Genomic DNA, 20,103 nt, shown 5'->3' with positions numbered 1-20,103 from the left:
ATGTTATTCGTGTCAAGAATCTCTTGATGAAGTTCTGTTTGCAACCGAGTGAAAATGAGGGGAGATAAAATGGTTTCATGACTGCAGTGGTCACAGATTGTGATTTGAAATATAATACTTGACTCAGTTATTTCTGTTTTGTGAGGGACTATTACTTCTTGCTTTGGATGTCTTTACACTACCGAAAGGCTGTAGCTACTAAATGTACTTGAGCACAAGTACAAATCTGAGACACTTGCACTTTACTTTAGTCTTTTCTTTTCACGAGACTTTCTACCTTTACTCCACTATCCAGGTAAGACTGTCCTGATCCTGACGTGAGCTCAACAAACTGTTTCGTTCTCTGTATCAGTCTGGCCCCGCTGCCGCCCCAAACACTTTAGTGGGCGGGAGTACTCACCTTGACAGACAAACTCCCTCAGCCAATCAGCATAACAAAACACCAGGGAACATCCTCTTCACCAGTGGAGCCAGTTGATAAATCAAGCTTTTGTCAAATCCAGTCAGAAGAATGGTGAAAATGTCCTTTCCTCCATACTCATACTCTACTAAGGAGTGGGAGCCTCATTACTGTTCTGCAAACAGCAACCTGCATGTTACGTTTTTAACTACGACACAGTCCTCGATTGGCTGCTTACGTTGTCAACTACAGTGCAGATCCCTGGTTGGCCCTAATTGGATTTTAATTTCTGGAAAGTGTTGCAGGCGGCATCAAGTCCAGACTGATACCGAGAGTGAAACAGAATGTTGAGCTCACGTCATCATGACAGTCTTACCAGGTACTCCGCAACATCTCAGAGCAAATTATTGTAGTTTTCACTTCACTACATCTATGTGGCAGCTGTAGTAACTTTACAAATTAAGATTTTTGCACGCAAAACATGAAATTTTAAATTTTGTTAAATTAAACTATTATGACGTTATACTATAGAAAGTGCTATTGGATTAATCAATTAGTCAATTGACAGAATTTTTTTATTTTTTTTTTTTGATTATTTAAGCTGTTGACAATGACAAAAAGTGTATGCTTGTGGCTTCACAAATGTGAAAATTTGCTGCTTTTCCTTGAAATGAGTTAAAATCTATTTTAAATGATTTTGAGTTTTTATTTCTTTAATATTTTTCTGTGTTGAGTGCTTTTACTTTTAATCCTTCAGTACATTTTCCTGATAATACTTACATACTTAAAGGTACGCATTGCAGGATTGTTGGTTACTGTTTCTAAAAGCCAACCCCAGATTCAGTCTCGTTGGCTGTTTCACCTCGCTACATTTGCGTTTTTCAGCGCTGTGTCTCGTCGATGCCTGCTGCTGAGAGTATGGCACCGGGTCATTACCTTTTTATTAAGCCCTTCCCTCACCTGAGTGCAGTGCGGGTATGTCAACAGTACAGAAAATAAGTAGAAAATAAGAAAATGCAGAGTCTCTGCAAAAAAATACACGCCACATACTTCTTCATACTAAGTGATGATTGAGAACGAATCCTTTTGCATGAGGCTATACATTGTTTATTGCAGCTTCCAAATAAGTTCAAAAATAGCCGCCCACAGACGCTATAATGGGAGTTATGCTAAGCTCCCTGTCTTGGTTGGTTTAGGAGTTGCTTGATTTGCAGGATGTGTGGAGAGTTGCAGGATGACGCTATACACTGATTGTCTTGACTGTTGCGTTAAAAATTGAAAGGAACCCCCCCCCCCCAAAAAACATTCCCCAAATAAACAGGCCTTTACAAAAACAAAGTTCAAATGGATGGGGTATTAAATGACTTCATCAAACAATAAAACTAAGATTACCAAATACACAGCAGTTAAAGACTGTAACCCCGTGGCATCTTCAATGCTCCACACTCACTTACACCTGCCTTTAATTAAAGGTTCCTGAGATGCCAGATCAGGTGAGGCATTAAAGTGAGTCAAAAAATAATAGGAAACTAGGACTTGCTAGAAATGGCTCTAACACTGCCTTTTAGGAAAATCCTGCATAGTATAATTTTAAGTTAACATTTTCAATGGAGGATTTTTACTCATGTGGTATTAGTACTTTAACTAAAGCAAATAATCTGAATACTTCCTTCACTGTTCCAGCTTTTATGTACAAAAAATGCTGACTTTTAGGTTTAAACTCACCAGCAATAACTGGTAAAGAGATGTGAACAAGAAAAAAATTCTGGACTTTTTCGCTGTGATCTTGATAGTTTTTACTAATTAAAGAACATGAGTGATTTTCCCCCCCGCTGGTCTGTTTTGCATGGATGTAAAGCAAGGGATATTTGTGTGAAGTGGAGCACTCGGCACGCAATTTACGCTCACACACCTGCTTTCCCTGAGGCCAGCTGTGGTGTAAAGACAGCTGGGTAGCTGCCACGGCATTGAAAGGAAGCATCAGTATTTTCTTTTCAACCCATCAATCAATCGGTAGTTTGCATGCACGACAGACCTGTGCGTTTACTATGAGCTGCCAATAACAAGTTTCTGTCTTACAATAGTATGTGCGTAGTCTCAAGTGTCTACATGGCCCTGTGCTGTTTTTGTATGATGCATATATGATGTATTTATGTGTTTATATACAGTAGAACAGCAGAGACACTGGACACATGCTGGTAATCCCTTATGCTCTTGTTTTTTATTAGCTTGTCATATAATATGCTGGCAATGTATGGGATGTTAATGCTATAATAAGCACACATAAAGGAGTGACAGCGTGCACAAATAAATCTCAGATCTCATGTAAATGTTTGCGCATCCCTCTTGAGTGTTTCTGAGTCATTACTATGCTGGTCATTTGAGGATCCCTGCGCCTTTTCACAGTGTGTGTGCAGCGAGAAGCACGTGCCTGCCAGTGGTGTGAAGGGGATGAGAACTGATAGCTCTATATATAGAAGTATATGTATGTGGAGGCTTAAGGCTGGACTGTGCAGGAGAATGGAGGCTTGCCGAGCATACTAGCGAGGGTTACAGAGGCTGCTCCATGCACGCCATCTATTATCTCTGGGTGTGTATTCTTGTGCTCCTATCTTAGTGAGGACCGAAATAAGGTTCGAACCCTCGGAGTGAGGTGTGTGTGTCTTTATATGTGATTGGTGTAATTTGAGCAGCTATGGAGGAAAGAGGGGAGGTGGGCTATAGTATGACTCAGATTGAAACAGCTGATTGTGTGTGAGGGACGGTGTCAGGCCCGAGCTGTCAGACTCCAGCACCATCGTGGTTGCCCCGAGATATCAGCGTCGTGCTCTGTTACACAAGAATCTTCTCGTTATTCAGTGTGTGTGTGTGCGCGTGTGTGTTTGAATCCACTGTAAATACAGTATCTGTGTGTCCCCTCTTCCCCCTCATCATCCATTTTCCTTCTCATCTTGTTCTTGAGTCCTTTTCCCCTTCTCCTCCTCCACATCTTCCCGAGTTTACTTTTTCCGAACATTTCAATCCTGAGGTTTCAGAGCACGGCAGACAGACAGAGGCAGGAGGAAACCACATCGTGTAGAGAGAGCACAGAACACAAGCTCAAGCAAAGAAATAATAACAAGGCATCAGGTGTGCAGCGCTGTAGAGTGTAGGCACATCATTGGTTGAAAGCAAACACAGTGGCACCCTTAACCCTTGTTACTCAATCTCGCTCTTACAGAACCTCTCGTCATGTTATTTGTCGTGTGGCTTCCACAAGGTAGGTAATACAAAATCTAACACCAGAGGGATAGATGGGTGATTCTGTAGCAATATAATTTGTTGTTCACTGCCTGAAGTGGGTGTGGGTTGTCTTGTTGGAAAACATCACTATCATTACCATCACTGTTACACCTCTTACTCACCCTGGGGCAGAACGGTTGCTTTTGGTTGTTGATGTTGCACAAGGCACAGAGTTTACTGCTGCAGTGGGTTTCTTTTCACCTTTTAGCTCACACTGCAGCTCTTCTCAAAGCCTGATATGGACTTTCTGCTTAGATGACCATATTTAGAAGAGGATTTAAGGGGATATATAATGGCAGAAAAGGAATATAATATGATAAGTATGTTTTCTTTAGTGTGTAATCACCTGACGACTAGAATCATGTTTTCGTTACCTTAGAATGAGCCGTTTGTATCTACATTACATAGGGAGTGGGTCCTTGTCTACGGAGATCGCCATGTTGCACTGCCATGTTTCAACAGTAGCCCAGAACAGACAAACCAAACACTGTCTCTATTTATTTATTTATTGTATGGGACTGATGTGTTGCACAGAGTTTATAGCTGTTGCTAAACTTAACATCATACAACCACAATACACTGGAAGGCACAAAAAATACATAAAACACAATCCACATACTACAATACACCAATAAACTTACACTTATACCCCTTAAAGTTTGAGCGCATTTAGCTAAGAGTGCGTACAGCTCTGGTTTGCTTTAAGCCAGCACTTGACCTTTGTTGTAAAGGATTTGAAATCTGTAATCAGTTTGTTTTCTGTTGGTAAATAGGGCGTGTGGGAAAAAGTGTGTTGAAAAAACACAGATTTTTTTTTTTTACGTGAAACTGCTTTATTCTGTGTTTTTACCGGTTTAAATTACCAAGTCTGTTTGTGTTGGAGAGGATGAGACCTCTATGGATAATTCTGTTCCCATTAAAAACAGTCTGAGCGCCTAGATCTAAAGTTATTAGAGATAAAAAGGGGAGCACACATTAGTAGGTGCTGGGCTAGCAGCCTGTCTGCTACGTGTCAAACACCTGAAGAGAAACACTAGCCCTTTTTAATTAGGAGTTGTGCAAATTTGCAGGAAAGCCCAATCAGTCTTCTTTCAGCATTGGCAGTATAAAAACAAAATCGGGGAGTGCAGCAAAATGCCGCCTGCCTACTTTTGTTTATACAGAATGCGCCTTTTTTGGGGCAATGGGGCGCATGAGCAAGTAACAAAACGTGTAGCTCAGCGTGTGATGCGCACAGTGACGTAATCCTAGGGAAGGCGCGGCTAGTCAGTCCTTCGGCGATTCTCTCATAAGTCGGCCAGTCCTTCACCGTTCCCGTCATCTGATGGTTAATGGCCAGGTTTGCGTTTCCCTCTTGCTACTAGCTGCTCATTCCTGCTATCAGCTGTTTCCTGTTTGTCCACCGCCAGTGGGTCGCACGTGCAGCATCATCAACAGCTCCTCCCGCAATTCATCAACAACCCTTCCCGCGGCAGAGGGGTGCCTCGTTCTTTTTAAACCAAAAAGGTTCAGCCAATATGTCTACCCTACGAGGCAGAAAATTGGGCACCTCGGATAAATTCGCCAGTCTGACTCTGTGTGTCTAAACGCTTGCAGCTTGCCGGCAAAATGGCCCAACATTCGCTGAAAATCTGGCAGTGTAAAAGGGGCTACTGATTTGTAAAGTGAAACTGCCTTATTCTGTGTCTTTACCGGTTTAAATCACTGGGTCTGCTTGTCTTGGAGAGGAAGAGACCTCTGTGGATAATTCAGCTCCCATTAAAAACCTCCTGAATAATGAATGCTGAAGGAATCATGACCTGGAGAAGTTTCAGATTGTTATAATCTGCAGTCCTAGCAGCTAAACACCACTAAATACCCCTAAATTTGCTGCCCCTTTAAAAGTTAGACCCTTTTCTATTATTTTTATTCAGAAAAAATTGCAGAATGTAATATCTAGAAAACATGCAATGCAACACTTACATTACCCTTTGTGCATACAGTACTCCAATTAGATGATGCGCACTAGCTTCAGGAGACTCATTGTGGGTGCCACTGGTGGTTCATCTTCCGCTCGTTTAATAACTGCAGGAGTCGTATACTCTGATGAAAGTGTAGTTTCAGCAGAAAGCGCAGCGGTAAACCAATAATGCTGTGGAGTGCTCTCTGCAGGGATGACAACAGGCTTTTTCAAAGTGGCTGCCCACACTGGTGTGCTGCATTTGGTGTACTGGTCGTGTCAGGTACCCTCTCTCTAATTACTTACCGTGGAGCATGAAAACAAGACATCCTATTAGATCGTTCCATGCAGCGGCAATATGTTTGTGGGAGTTGTTTTAGTTTGGAGGGAACGAGCATCAGAACGAGCTTTGCAGCAAAATAAAAGCATGTGAAACAATGCCACAATAGGGTGTATGGGTGAGTGAACAATATTTGCAGCACACTGCTACTGATATGTCATTCTCTGAGTGGTATTTTCATCCTCTTATCCTCCACTTCCTGTTACACCCACCACAGCAGTCTAGTCTGTGAGTTTAGGATGATGGGATTTTGGAAAGGTGTGCGTGGGCGTGGAGAGCCGGAAGCCAGGGAGGAGAGCCGAGTGGACTCAATCCGCGCAGATTAACCGTAGATTGATGTTTTTGTCAGAGAATCGTCACCCCTCGCCGCAGATTAAACTCTGACCACTTCACAAGGACGGGGCGTTTAAGGGATTGGGTACAAAATCATGCTGTTGCAAGATATATTACTTGAAATTCAAAATGATAATCCCCTTTTCAGTATTAAGGGTCTTTTCTTAATCCCTGCATATGTGTAATTTGATACTATAATGCTGGGCGGAGAGGCATATGTTCCAAATTCTTGTTTTGAGTGTTTTCTTTAAAGGTGACATCATGAATTATGTAACTGTGTGTTGTGTTTGGCTGCCCTGCGTGTGTGTGTGTGTGTGTGTGTGTGTGTGTGTACTTGGCCGGCTGACTAATGACGTGTTTCTTCATAACTGTAACTGGAGGTCAGATGATCCGAATGTTTAGATGATCGTCACCCGTCAGCTGCTGTTTCTGTTGGCTATTAAGCTGCATTCAAGAGCCTAACTGGCTTCTGTGCCAGATCATCGTCCGCATCTCACAAATGAAGCAATCACGCAGCAGATGAAGACATTATATGCAATATGTTCCAGCAAGATTGTCGTCTCTCCAGCCTTAAAAGTTGTACTTTTCTTCTTGCCTGTTTCAGTGCTTTGCCTCTCACTCCCTCCGGCCAGCACAAATTGTTGGCCTATGATGCAATCCCTCGTCCCTGCTAGTCTAACTTTCCCAGCCAATCAGAGCGCGGCAGTAGGAGGGTATCCAGTCAACTCATGCTTGTAAACAGCACTGACAGTAGGAGGGACTTTCAATTTACAGTCCAACCCTCTGTTGTCATCCCTGGTCTGCCTTTTTCAGTGTGTGTGTGTGTGTGTGTGTGTGTGTGTGTTGTGGTGGGAAAGGGAAAAGCAAGAGGAGGAAAAGGGAAAAGGAAGAGTGGGCAGCAGGGCCGAGGGGAAAGACAAGGAGGGAAGTGGGCGTGAGTGTGTGAGTCAGGGCGTGTGCTGATTCCTCAGTGTTAACACAGACCTGCCATGGAGCCTTCTAGACTGATCTACTCTACACTACTGACAGTAGGTAGACTTTCTGTCAACTCTGTGTGTGTGTGTTTGTGTGTGTGTTTGGCCTCATGGACATGCATGTGTGCATGTATGACTTAACGGTATCAGCTCAGCTGCTGCCGCCAGAGAGGAGTGTGTGAGATTGTGTGTTTGTCCAAGCTGTCAGCACACATTCAGTGGTGCTGCACAGGTGGGTGACAGTGAGCAGAAGGGGGTGATACTTACACTGTATTCACTCTTTCGCTTATTACGCCAGCTTGTCTGTCCCTTTTTCCTGTCCTCTCGCTGAACTGAGAGGAAGACATTTAATTTCCTGTCTTGCCTGCTCCCCTCTACTTCATTTACATGTGTGTTTTATAAGAGATACACATGAGCTGTAGGGATCCTATTGAGCAGTAAAGCAACAGCAGAGGTTTCAGTGCTTGAACGAGACAAAGAAAACTGTTACTTTTGTACTCGGTAAAGCCAGCAGTGAATAGACTCATTGTGTGTTAACTCAGCGGGTGTTAGCTTGTTGTCACACACAAACACGCTGCACACACACGCACACAAACAAACAATTAGTTACACACACGCAAAAGCTGTAATCCTGAGAGTTTGGGGAATTAGCGAGGCTAAGGTCACTGGCAACATTACTGCTGATAGTGCTGCGCATATAATGGCCAGGAGAATGATAACACATTTCATTTTTATGGTATTAGTTGACAGCTCTCTGCAGGATGTGTCCTCGTGCATCATTTTATTGAAGCTTCTTGCAGTCCTGCCTGGGCTTGGCTTTATCCCACCCTGCTGTCTTCTACTGCAGAGCTTTAAATCTGCACGTCTTCACTCTTTTTTTTTTAACTTCCCAGCCCTGTCAGTTAACTGGTCATGGTGACTTTATAGCATCAAACGCATCGTGGCCTACTTAAGAGTTTAAGAGGGTGTGAATGAAGTTGGGACCATATCACAGTACAGTCTGGTGAATGCACATAAACATGCACACGAGCACCCACCCACTCATGTGCATGCACGAGTGTTACTTGTGTCTGTTGTTGCACCATGTACGCATTTTGTTTCCATTAGCTTTGTAGAGGACTCTTTTACATTCTCTGTGTATGTGCTACTTTTTTTCATCTAAGTGTTTTGATTCAGAATTCTTATTTGGGCTTTATTGGGTGTCAGATTATTCTTTTGCTTTGGTCCGCCCAATAAAGCTGTGCTTTAAAATATAACCAACAGTAAACAAATAGACACCAGCCACTTCGTTCTCCAGCAGCCCCTCTGTCTTATTTTAGTTTCACTGTCATTGCTTCCTCGCCTCCCCACTAATACGTGCATCTAATTTTAGACAGACGTCATTACAGATGATATTAGTATCAGTGTGTTCTAGCACAGAGGGAGAATGACAGAGAAGTGTGAGAACTGCGCTGAAGTAAACGGTACATCCTGTGGTTGATCCCTCTTTAATTCTACGTTCTATCAGGAGAGATTCGAGCTTCTTTTCATCTGAATCCAACGCAGACAACTGGATACTCTTGAAGTGCCAGTTTCAAGCGCAGGATTTATGGAGAACAATGCATATTTAGGTTTGGACAAAACATAAGCTACTTAACCAGTAATCATTTCCGTCAGACGCCCTGCCTGTCCCAACCAGAGTGGGAATGTGACATGTCGTTCTTGTGGTTGACAGCTTAAGAAGTGACCTTTTACCCTCCTGGTCTACACACTGTGTCGTTGGATGTGCGTCTGATCTGTGCGTGTTCGTGTGTGGGTGTGTTTGTCTTGACAATAGGACATGAGCTAGATGGTACATAGGGGATTTAGATCCAGCAGTGACAGATGTGCAGACAGGGGGAGAGTCTGGTGGGGGGATGATGATTATTGGTGTTTTTGTGTGCGTTATTTTCCTTTTTTGTGTGTGTGCAAGGTTCAGTATTGTGGGGACACATATGAAATTGGTGGGTTGGGCTCCTCTGCTAGAAAATGTTGAGCATCAAACGCTTAACTTCTTGCATCCTGGTGAATTTTCATGACTTTTCTACGTCAATTTATGGTGTAAATGTCTTTACAGTGTTCCCACAGTCATGAAAAACCTGGAAACGTTTTGGGAAAGTCATGTATTTTGTTGTGTGTAATGAAATTGGTATAGTAATCTTCCGTGGATAACCTTTCACGTAATGTGACATAATTGCTCTTATATGCATCAGTGTGTGACGTTTTTGTTTACCATCGCGTATGTTACTTCATTTTCTCCCAGGCAAGTAAGGCAAGAAAAAATGATGGGTCTTTGAAAAGTCATGGAAAAGTTTTTAAATGCAAATGTGTGGGAACCTTGTCTTTAATTTTGTCAGAGTAAAAGTCCTCTGCTACTTCAGTGTCTCTATTAGGAGGGAAGAATGCACATGTTCTAAATATTTAGGGGGGCGTGTCCCCTGCTTCCCCTGTAATCAACATCGAGTGTGTAACTCCCACATTTCTTAAGGCCAGGCTTGTTTGTTTGAGACACATTCTGAGACACTGTGTCTGATACATGAATAATACACGTGTTGACCCACTGAGAAAATGTAGCTGGTCTACAATGCCAGAGCCACTTGACAACACAGAGATAAAAATGGCATGCTGCAGTATTTATCAAAGGTGGCAATTTTAAGCCGAAGGTCAAGTCAGGTGAAGCTGTTGTTGCCTCTCGTCATTGTTGGAAATGGCGCTTCCACTTTTTATGTCTCAGGCTGGATGTTTCTCCAGCATTAACGCCTGATCTTCCCACTTCATTTACACACCAGGCGCATAGCAATGAGAACATGATGCAGTAGCATCTTTAATATGCATACCACTGTAATTATTATCCCATATCTGTTGGGGCTTGCACTGATGAATGTGAAAGTGGGCCAAGTTGGAGTCAGCACCGGTTTGTGTTGCTAGGCAGAATATCCAAACCTTGCAGCTGTATATCTATAATAGATGAGATTATGTAAGACATGGGGTTCCTCTGTTCTGGTCACCTCACAGAGTTCTGTTACTATTTTAAAATGGCGTGTGTGTGTGTGTGTGGCCTTGTATTTAGGGTGTGATATAAAATGTTGGTATGTTTTCTAGATGTGGGTGAATCAGTGCCAGCGTAACACATTTTCTGGCATTTATTATCATATAAAACATTTCATACACTGACAGACGTCTGTGTTCATAGAGGACAAGATCTCTTTTTCAAATCTTAAGCAAAATAGTGCCCAGTAGGGGTGTAAATCACCAGTTTCATCACGACTCATCACAGACAATGATACAATATTTGCAGATATTACAAAGCCTGCCATGATATGATTTGGATTCGATGCGATTTAGGGGCCTGCGAACGAGATTATATGCCTACCATCAGTTACAGAAGAAGCTGCCATCCCTTTCTTTTTTACTTTGGGCCATAAAAGATAAAAACAACACGTATATAATGTAAGTAATTGTAACTGCTTAAGTGCAGTAAATTTTACTTTGTACTGACTCCACTAACACATAAAACAGCACATGGGATAAGTTAACCTTCAGGGCTTTCTGTTGGAGAGCCCTTTCTGAAAGAAATCTTTTCATTTTAAAACAAACCATCATCTTTTTCATAAATCTTCAAGGACAGCTGTCTTGAAACCCTGAAGGCAAACTTCTCCAAACAGCCATAAAACATGGATTAACAACAATGTCATTTGACATAAGTATCAAATTCAGCTCAGTAATAACTGTCATGGTTCATGGACAAAACAGTTGTTTTTTGCTAGTGGCCCATTATTAGCTTAAGCATGTTTACATTGCGTAAATTAGACTAGCGGCTAGTGGATTTTTTCCCTCTACTCATAGCTTAACAAATAACAAAATCTTACTCAGGGTTGGTTTAAATCACTGCATCTCCTGACAGAAAAGCACGGCTGAGATTCAGCCTGCCTGCCCTTTTTTTAGCCTAACATTGTTGATACAGAGCTAATGTTGCTTTAATTAATACTACAGAGTTAGATGCCCGACCAGGCAGGTATGTTGTGTTTTATTTTGTAACGGCAGTGTTTATGTAGAGTGTGTGCTTTGCTTGTTAGCCTGTATTTTCTCCAAAATCCAAAATATTTCCACACTGCTGATTTATTCCAGAGGAAATAACGTTATCCTCGTCGTTGTTGTCTTGGCTGCTCGCCGTCTGCCTGCTGCTGTTTGACAGTGACACAGACTTTCAAAATAAAAGCCTATGCTAAAGATGACGATATGGATTGATGTTTTCACTTTGAATCAATGATATTGGATCGTTGATCACTGAATTGATATATCAATCCAGATCGATGGATTGTTACTCCCATATTTCCCAGTCACTGAAATTTAAATGCAGGACTCTAACCTGCTATCACTCACAAATCAGAAGGTCTTTTAATACACACAGCTGAACAGAACTGCTATTTTTCACCAGATTCATTTTCATCACACTCTTTAATTATATGTGTTTATATGTATTGTAAGTCTATGTGTATAAAGTAGGAGCGTAAATCACAAGTTTCATCATGATACAATATTATATCAATTCTTTGGCTGATGCAGTACTTGCCGATATCACAAAGTCTGCCACGATATGATTTCGATTTGATACAATTCAGGGGCCTGTGATCAATATGAGACGATATCAATGCTTGGAAGGGGCAGAGACAGTGACGCAGGTGTGCCATGACAATTTCAAAATAAAGGCGTATCTTAAAGACAATGATAGGTATCAATGTTTTTACTTTGCAATGATGATGTTAGATTGTAGATCGTTGATATATCGATCCAGGCTGATGTATTGTTACATTCCTATTATGAACATGATAAAAAAAAAAAGGACTGATTAAGCCTTTTGATTACTAACTTTGTAATTTTTTTTAAGTCATATATAATTTTGTATGTTATGTAAAAGCATATGCAGTAGTGGGACCTCACCAGTGACTTGGCAACATAGACACTACTCAGTACATTCTGTTTTTATTCACCTGTGTGTGTGTCTGTGTGTCAGAACAAGCCAGGAGTGTGTATTTTTAGCATGTTTCGTGTACCTGTGTGGCCAGCAAAGCTTGTTTTAATGTCGAGGATTTATAATGAAAGTCTCCTCTTTAACCACAGACTGCACTTCAGTTACAGAACGTCTCCTCTCTTTTATTTTCCTGCTTTTGTTGTTATCTGAGATGTTGATCACAAGCCAGAAACATGGCCTTACTGGTTTCTCTACATCTGCTGCTGCCTGCACGCTCAGGACTGGTGTGCGCTGCTTCTATTTCACACTGTTCCCTTTCAGCTGGTTTTTGTATGGTATTAACCCAGAAATAACACAATAACAATGGGCACGTTTTTGTACTAATCAAGGAATTAAGCAGCTTTGTTAACTTTGGTTCCTGGTACCTGCTGTGGTAAGTTTGCGGAGCATTAGAGGCCCTGAAAGTGACACTCTCAGGAAAAGCTCTAACAGACAAATATATGCAAATATTCACACTTTTATCTTTATCTCTCTGTAGGTTAACTGCTGTCATTGTCCGTGGCTTTAAATGTCATCTGCCATGGCAAAGCGTGAGGCTGGGAGCACCAGCCCTGTGGTGCGTCAGATAGACAAGCAGTTTCTGGTCTGCAGCATCTGTCTGGATCACTACCGCAACCCCAAGGTCCTGCCCTGTCTGCACACCTTCTGTGAGAGGTAACTAACATTTGTGCTCTCTGTTTCAATGACAACTGGCAAAAGTCCTAATTACCCACACTTCCCTCGAGCTAAACCTGACACAAGCCCAAGTTTCTGCTCACACCGTCTGCTACATGTAGCTTTTTCTGGCCACGCAAAGAAGGTGGTACAACGCTGTAGCTTTTTTTGCCTGCCAGTGCTTATCCTCCCATTCTATTACTGAAGAATTCTTGTCATATTTACATGTCTCCTAATAGAGGAACCTCATCTATTGCAAATCCCTGGCCACAATTAAATGGCTCAGAGCACTTCTCCTCACCGACTCCATTGGGATAAGTGCATTCCTCAGCATCAGGGACCGTCAACGTCTTAGAAAAGGCTCATTGTTGGGAGACACGATTACAATTCCTCAATCTACAGTTCCTTAGAAAGATGACACCCCCTCAGGCCATACTTACTGGGGCCTTTCAGTGCCGAGCAAAGCAGAGGAGGCTTTTTGGAAAGCTTGTTGTGGGTCAGGGTGGGAGGATGGAGAATGAAGAGGGAGGTAGGTACAGAGGATAACTGGGATTATGTTTCAAACTGGTTTACTTCTATGATCAAACAAATATTTATGGAATAGTTTTGAATAGCCGCACAGAGTACAGGATAAATCCTTTTTCCAGGCAGTGTGAGGGGCATTTGCCCACCGGAGGGCAAGTTTAATCCCCGGTTTAACTGGATGGCATGTGATCTGGAGCCCTGCTGAGGTGAACAGATTTTTGTCTGGAGCTATACATGATGTTGCCAGACAGATGTTTTAACACTGGATGGGTTGATGTAGTTTTAGGGGGGTTTAGGGCTGAGCTGGCAAACTCACGCTGGGCCGAGTCTGTTTGGTATGGTATAGTGTCACTTTTAATTCTACTCCTCATTTCACTCCTTCTGTGATTATCCAAGTCCTGTGCTTATTATTCAGAGAACAGGATGAGTTTGGCATGGGTTGTGCAACTGTTTCAAATGGTGCCAAAATAAATGACATCATCCTATAACAGAGGCATGTGGTGACTTGTATTTATACTCATGATTGCAGGATTTGACTTAACAAGGATGAGCGTGGCACCAGCGCTAACAGTTTTATTCAGTTTGATTTGCTGCTTTTCTATAATTGTACATAAAATTTGTTGTTTTTTTTCCTGTTTTTGGACAAAACAAACGCTTTGAGAAATCTTGATAGACAGCTTTACTATTTTTTTAACAATGAACTCGTTTAAAATCACATGTCCTGTGCACAGCGCTGTCAGTCCTCATAACTTGGTGCAGGTGATGGCAGGAAACATCAGATTGATAGCAAATAAGCAGATGCACCGCACACAAGAGGGCTGAATTGATCCTTCTTTCAATTTAGCCTTCACATAAAAGTATTCACCATGGATAGATTACTAAATGGGCCTACTGGGCACAGGTCTGGGGCCCAAAGTCTCAGGCTCCCCCAGCCTTCACCTGCAAAATGTTGCTGAAATGAACATGTGTTGACCAAGAAGAGACTCAAAATGTCCACAAAAATATGCAAATGAACTGCAAAGAGACAAAAAACAACCAAAAAAAGACACAAAATTACCTCAAAGAGATACAAAATAACTACAAAGAGACATAAAACCCCACAAAGATGCATAATGTCTCCAAGGACATGTAAAACCACCACAAAGACTAAGTGTCTCTCTCCTCTAAGAGAGGTGGTGGGGCCTGTCTGTGCCCAAAGAGCCCATTGTCTCATAATACGCCCACAGTAATAACAAATTGCCAGATTAATCGATAATAAAAGCAAGTGTTAGTTGTGCCAAATCACAAAACTTTCCACCACATAACTGTGAGCCTGTGGTCCCCAGCTGGGTGCGTGTGAGACAAAGCAACAGTAATTTATCCCGGCTTCAGAGAGAGTGTTACAGTGGTGTTGACAGAGTGCTAGATAGACTTCTGTTAAAGCTCTCTGTTGTTCTCAAAAGCTAACGACTGCAGTTTACTGAGCTTTGGTTGATACGAGCCTGTGTGGTGCCATAAATTAAACAATACGGTGTTAGCATGCAGCCCGCGCAGCTGCCAGACATCCTTGTGTGCAACAACAGAGACTTATCCTCGACACTGACCTCAGGTTTCTTGCAGCTTCAACCGCCGATTTAGTGACAACAGGAGCTAAAGAAAAAACAACCGTACATCACATGCTGGATGGCAGCCGGGCTGTAGGCCAAGAGTGCGGTGTGGTAATTTGCATATTGCAGCTGAACTTTGCTGACTGTGGGATTGGTTTTGGCTCCAAGGTTGTCTAATGTTAAATAGATAGCCTCCTAGGGGCAATTGAACCTGCACAACATCTTCAGCCTTTAGGGGCCGGTGGGATAGATGTGTGACTGCCGCCAGAATGAGGCCAGAATCCAAAACGCACGCACGCACGCACGCACGCACGCACATGCAGATGCAGAAACGAGCACACAAGCATCTTTTCTCCCTGAAGTCTTTTGTCTCTTTGCATCTCTGTTCGGCAGATTGATCTGCACAAGATTTACTTACTCAAAGAGGAAGTGTGCGTGTGCTCTCCTGAGGCTGTGGGCTCTGTGGATTGACTCGGATTCACACTTTTCCCCTATTTGTTGTGACAGCAGCACTATTTAGGCTCTGTCTCTCAATTACTGAGATAAGGTGACAGCTCTCTCCTTAGTGTTTTCCTCTCCTTTTCTTTCCACTGTATAGCTATATTGAATGTGACTAATAATCCTACACAGAATGATGCACAAGAATCACTGGCAGATTTTATGTACTAATTTATGCTTTTCTTTATTTGCTGCTTCCCTCCTTCCAGTTGTCTCCAGAACTACATTCCCCCAGAGTCTCTGACGCTCTCTTGTCCAGTGTGTCGGCAGACATCCATCCTGCCAGAGAAAGGAGTGTGCGCTCTACAGAACAACTTCTTCATCACTAATCTCATGGAGGTTTGACTCTTAATCCCTTTTTTAATTCAAGTCAGACACAAATGTGTTAGCCAAACAGGATTTTCCAGTGCATTACATGGAACAAAACACTGATGGAATTAATTAGGAGGTTAACAACAAAGCAAAGATTATTTAAAATAATTACAGACAGGAGTCAAAGGCATGAAACAGGCAGTGTGTGTGTGTGTTCCTGTATGCCTCTTATTGTGAGCACCACTCTTTGTTAAAGAGAGGGAGGACATATTTGCAGACTGAGGTCATTCTGGACAGTCCTTCCTTTTCCAAGGGGCTCTTTTAAGGGTTTGTTTTAAATGAAGGTTTCCATTTGGCATGTAGGGATGATGATCAAGTTACCATTCAGCTATAGGGAATGAAGGTATTGAATGGAGGGTGCTCAAATGGATAGAGGTACAAGAATGTGTTTGTGTCCTGAAGAGAATGACGTCAGCAACAGACTACAAGGAAATTCAGACAAGGAGGAAGCATCTATAGGTTGTATAGGTAATTGACATACTGTTACATCCCCGGTTTGATTTGATTCTGGACCTTTGTTCCCCTCTCTCCCTCCCTTTGTTTCCTGTTACCTCTAAATTGACTTCTGCCAAATAAGGAGAATAAATGCCCTATTGAAGCTATTTAAAAGCAGCATAAGGAAGTTTAAAATGTTTTCGACCAGGTCCTTCAACGAGACCCAGAGTGCTCGCGGCCAGAGGCCTGCAGTGTTCTGGAGTCGGTCAGTGCTGCAGCTGCAGGGAAGCCCCTCTGCTGCCCAAACCATGAGGGAAAGGTGAGAAGCCCTGTTGTGACACCTCAGCCCAGATATCACATCATCATCAAAATTTCCCCACCTGATCACCTTTTTTGTTTTAGCAACATTAAGGAAAGTATATCTGAAAGCTCAGCTGAAGTGAAGGAGCTTTTTTTTCTTCTGTTTGTCTCCCTCTGCAGGTGATGGAGTTCTACTGCGAGTCGTGTGAGACAGCCATGTGTCTGGACTGTACAGAGGGCGAGCACAGGGAGCATGTGACTGTTCCTCTGCGGGACGTCGTGGAACAGCACAAGGCTGCGCTGAAGACACAGCTGGATGCCATACTGAGCAGGTGGGGGCTTGATAAAGCTTTCAGAATATTTCCTTCACATCAGGTGTTGGGGAGCTTAAGCATTTGGCCCAGATTTGGCATCTGCCATCAAAGAATCTCCTACGCTATGCTGTGCCTGGCATCTCCAAACATGGGAATACTGGCAGAACCCATTTTGGTTTATGTTTTTGCAGTTTTATATCTAGTTCCTCACCAGAAAGTTTCATATTATATTATCTTGCAGGCTGCCTCAGCTAACAGCATCCATCGAGCTGGTGAGCGAGATCTCCCGCCAGCTGAATGAAAGGAAGAATGAGGCAGTGGCAGAGATTACCAGTACGTTTGAAGAGCTGGAGCGGGCGCTGCATCTGCGCAAGACGGCCCTCATTACAGACCTGGAGAACATCTGCAGCACTAAGCAGAAGGTTAGCTATGTTTCAACATTCACATGTACGGTACATGCACTCAGGCAGGCACATTGTTGTGTACTCATTGTCAGATGCACAAAGACACACAGGCATTTTAAAGACAAGTCGTCGAGCATGACCTGCCACATGTCTCACATTCCTGTCAACATGCCTGCTGTCTTTTCTGCCTGTCCTCTCACCCCCTTCTCTCGCTCTTTTGTGTCCCTTTTCCCCTTATCTTCCACGTACCTGAGCGCAGGTCCTGCAGGCCCAGCTTACGGCTCTCCTTCAGGGGAAGGAACACATACAGAGCAGTTGCAGCTTTACGGAGCAGGCGCTCAGCCATGGGAGTGCTACTGAGGTGGGCCAGCAGATTGTAATTTGTACAAGCAGGCTAACAAACAGGTTACAACACAGATGGGAATCAAATGTGTTGTAGTAGTGTAGCAGGGTGTGAGCTTGGGTTTTGCATGAAAATATAGAAATGAAAAAAAAAAAGATGTGGAATACAATATGTGTCTCCTGCAGGTGCTGCTGGTTCAGAAGCAGATGAGTGAGCGGGTAACAGCGCTGGCTAGACATGACTTCCCAGAGAGACCACATCAGAATGCACACCTGGATTGTCAGGTATCCACTGTTTTACAATATGTCATGGCTCTTGATTGTCAATATGGTGGTCTGACTGATATTCCCACATGGTCACAAAATGAGGCTTCCCCTTTTATAAGAGTTTTTGCAAGAAAAAGAAAATCACTTTGCAGAGCAGAGACATTAAAGCTCAGTTAAGTAATATTTCAGAGCTCATTTGACACCTTCTTACCCAAAAGAAACCTCACAAGCACAACCCTAGTATTCCAAATTTATTAATGCATAGCACTTTTACTTCAATAAAAAATATGAGTCTTTTGCTTAATAGATGCTAGACTTTCCTCACCAGTTTCATCCCAGGCATGGCAGGTTGCATATATTTGTAGGATTATTTAGTGCAGTGGTTCCTAACTGGTCCAGCCACAGGGTCCAGATTTCTCCTTAGTCATTAGTTCAAGGTCCACACAGTTTAATATATTCAGCATCATACTTGCATTTGGCCGTGTCGTAGAGCTAGTCTGTTGTCTCTGTCAAGTAGCTGTCCATTAGTCACTCACTTTACAGTGGGAAATGACACTTTAAAATAAAAGCTCTGTGCCGGAAATTCACTGTACTTAAAAATAAAGTGTGTTTTGACAAACTTGACATTTAGAATGAACCTGATGCGCACCAGTTGGGAACCACTGATTTACTGGATATCTGTCACCTTACATCACATAGCACAAACCATAAAAATGTAACCTCTTAGAGCAATAAGGGATTCTGCAGTGGAAAATATTGTATATCTTGTGTGCTGTCTGCTCCAGGTGGAGACTGAAGGTCTGCGGCGCTCCATCCAGAACCTGGGGGTTCTCCTTACCACAGCTGCTGTGGCTCACACCTCCGTCGCCACGGGAGAGGGCCTCCGACATGCAGCGACTGGGCAGCACCAAACAGTTACCGTGACAACTAAAGACAAAGTACTGCGTTTATTGTTTAGCCTTATCACCTTTTGCTGTATGAGTGAACCCGGCATAAAGCAAATAATCTGTTGACCAGTGTGTTTATTTGCTTTGGTCAAATATTTCAGTGTAATTTTTCATTCAAATTCCCATTTCACTCTATTCTCTTGTTCTTTTGCAAGCAGTTAGTTATTCAGTCTTTATTGTTAGTAGCCACTGACGTGTTTGAAGAAAGTGCTGCCTTCGAGGCTGCAACCATGTTTGTATTGCTTGACCGAGATATTTTTTCTTGCTCTGAAATTGAATCAGTGACCTCTCTCTGCAGGATGGGGAGTTGGTGCGGACGGGAAATGCTGTTTTAAAAGCAGAGATAACGTCTGCTGATGGGAACCGCATTACAGAGGCGGAGATAGCGGACAATAAGAATGGGACATATGAGGTGGGCTACACGTTACGCTCAGAGGGAGAGTACTCTTTCGCTCTACTGCTGTACGGCCAGCCAATACGGGGCAGCCCGTTCCGCCTGCGGGCAGTCAAGCCCTCAGACGTGCCACAATCTCCAGATGATGTGAAGAGGAGAGTGAAGTCTCCCAGCGGGACAGGGGGCCACATACGGCAGAAAGCAGTGCGTCGGCCCTCCAGTATGTACAGCACAACCAAGAAAAAGGAGAACCCCATCGAGGATGAGCTCATCTACAGAGTGGGTAAGAGAGATGACTCATCCAAGAAGTCCATACACTGTAAAACCAAGAACCATGTAGACCTATCCAGAAATAATAAAATGTCCTTCATAACAACAGCCTGTTGGTTGTTTTGTATGTTTTGTTTCCTTAACCACAAATCAGGAAAACATCATCAAACTAGTTTTCTAATCCCAACAACAAGTTTTTAGATTGACATCTTCCCCTCTGGGCATTCATGCCAGCAGACTGCAGAATGAAAATCAGCTTGCTGTGACTTGACAGAGGAGGTGACATCCAAAAAGAAACGCTGCATTCACAAGCTACAGTATTTTGTCAGAAGATCTAAAGCAGAAAACAAATATGGATGTTGTGGAAAAAGGTAGCAGGGAGAACGTGGTGGTCGCTCACTTACAATGTTGACTCACAGGTTTTAGATGTCGGAGTCATTTCCATGCAAAAATAACTCCCAGAAATAAATGAAGGTT

The 20,103-nt window shown here is 42.9% G+C and overlaps 1 protein-coding gene across 4 annotated transcripts in view; it reads left to right on the top strand.

The window, feature by feature from the left end:
- LOC126387458 (tripartite motif-containing protein 3-like) overlaps nt 1-20,103 on the top strand; it is a 39,600-nt gene that overhangs the window by 12,235 nt on the left and 7,262 nt on the right. For 2 of the 4 annotated variants that reach the window (XM_050039985.1, XM_050039979.1), the window contains 9 exons: nt 12,797-12,972; nt 15,791-15,920; nt 16,597-16,707; nt 16,869-17,020; nt 17,244-17,424; nt 17,666-17,767; nt 17,935-18,033; nt 18,801-18,953; nt 19,261-19,639. In XM_050039985.1, coding sequence (XP_049895942.1) covers nt 12,827-12,972; nt 15,791-15,920; nt 16,597-16,707; nt 16,869-17,020; nt 17,244-17,424; nt 17,666-17,767; nt 17,935-18,033; nt 18,801-18,953; nt 19,261-19,639 — 1,453 coding nt within the window. In that variant the 5' untranslated portion in view covers nt 12,797-12,826. Of the gene's footprint in view, nt 1-7,108; nt 7,323-12,796; nt 12,973-15,790; nt 15,921-16,596; nt 16,708-16,868; nt 17,021-17,243; nt 17,425-17,665; nt 17,768-17,934; nt 18,034-18,800; nt 18,954-19,260; nt 19,640-20,103 lie in introns of those variants that run through there. The other 2 variants (XM_050039973.1, XM_050039989.1) reach the window with 2 other exon arrangements.

The sequence above is a fragment of the Epinephelus moara genome, chromosome 3, assembly GCF_006386435.1.
Source record: "Epinephelus moara isolate mb chromosome 3, YSFRI_EMoa_1.0, whole genome shotgun sequence".
Taxonomy (NCBI): domain Eukaryota; kingdom Metazoa; phylum Chordata; class Actinopteri; order Perciformes; family Serranidae; genus Epinephelus; species Epinephelus moara.
Note: the sequence above shows the minus strand (reverse complement) of the source record. Positions and strands in the feature narration are given on the sequence as shown.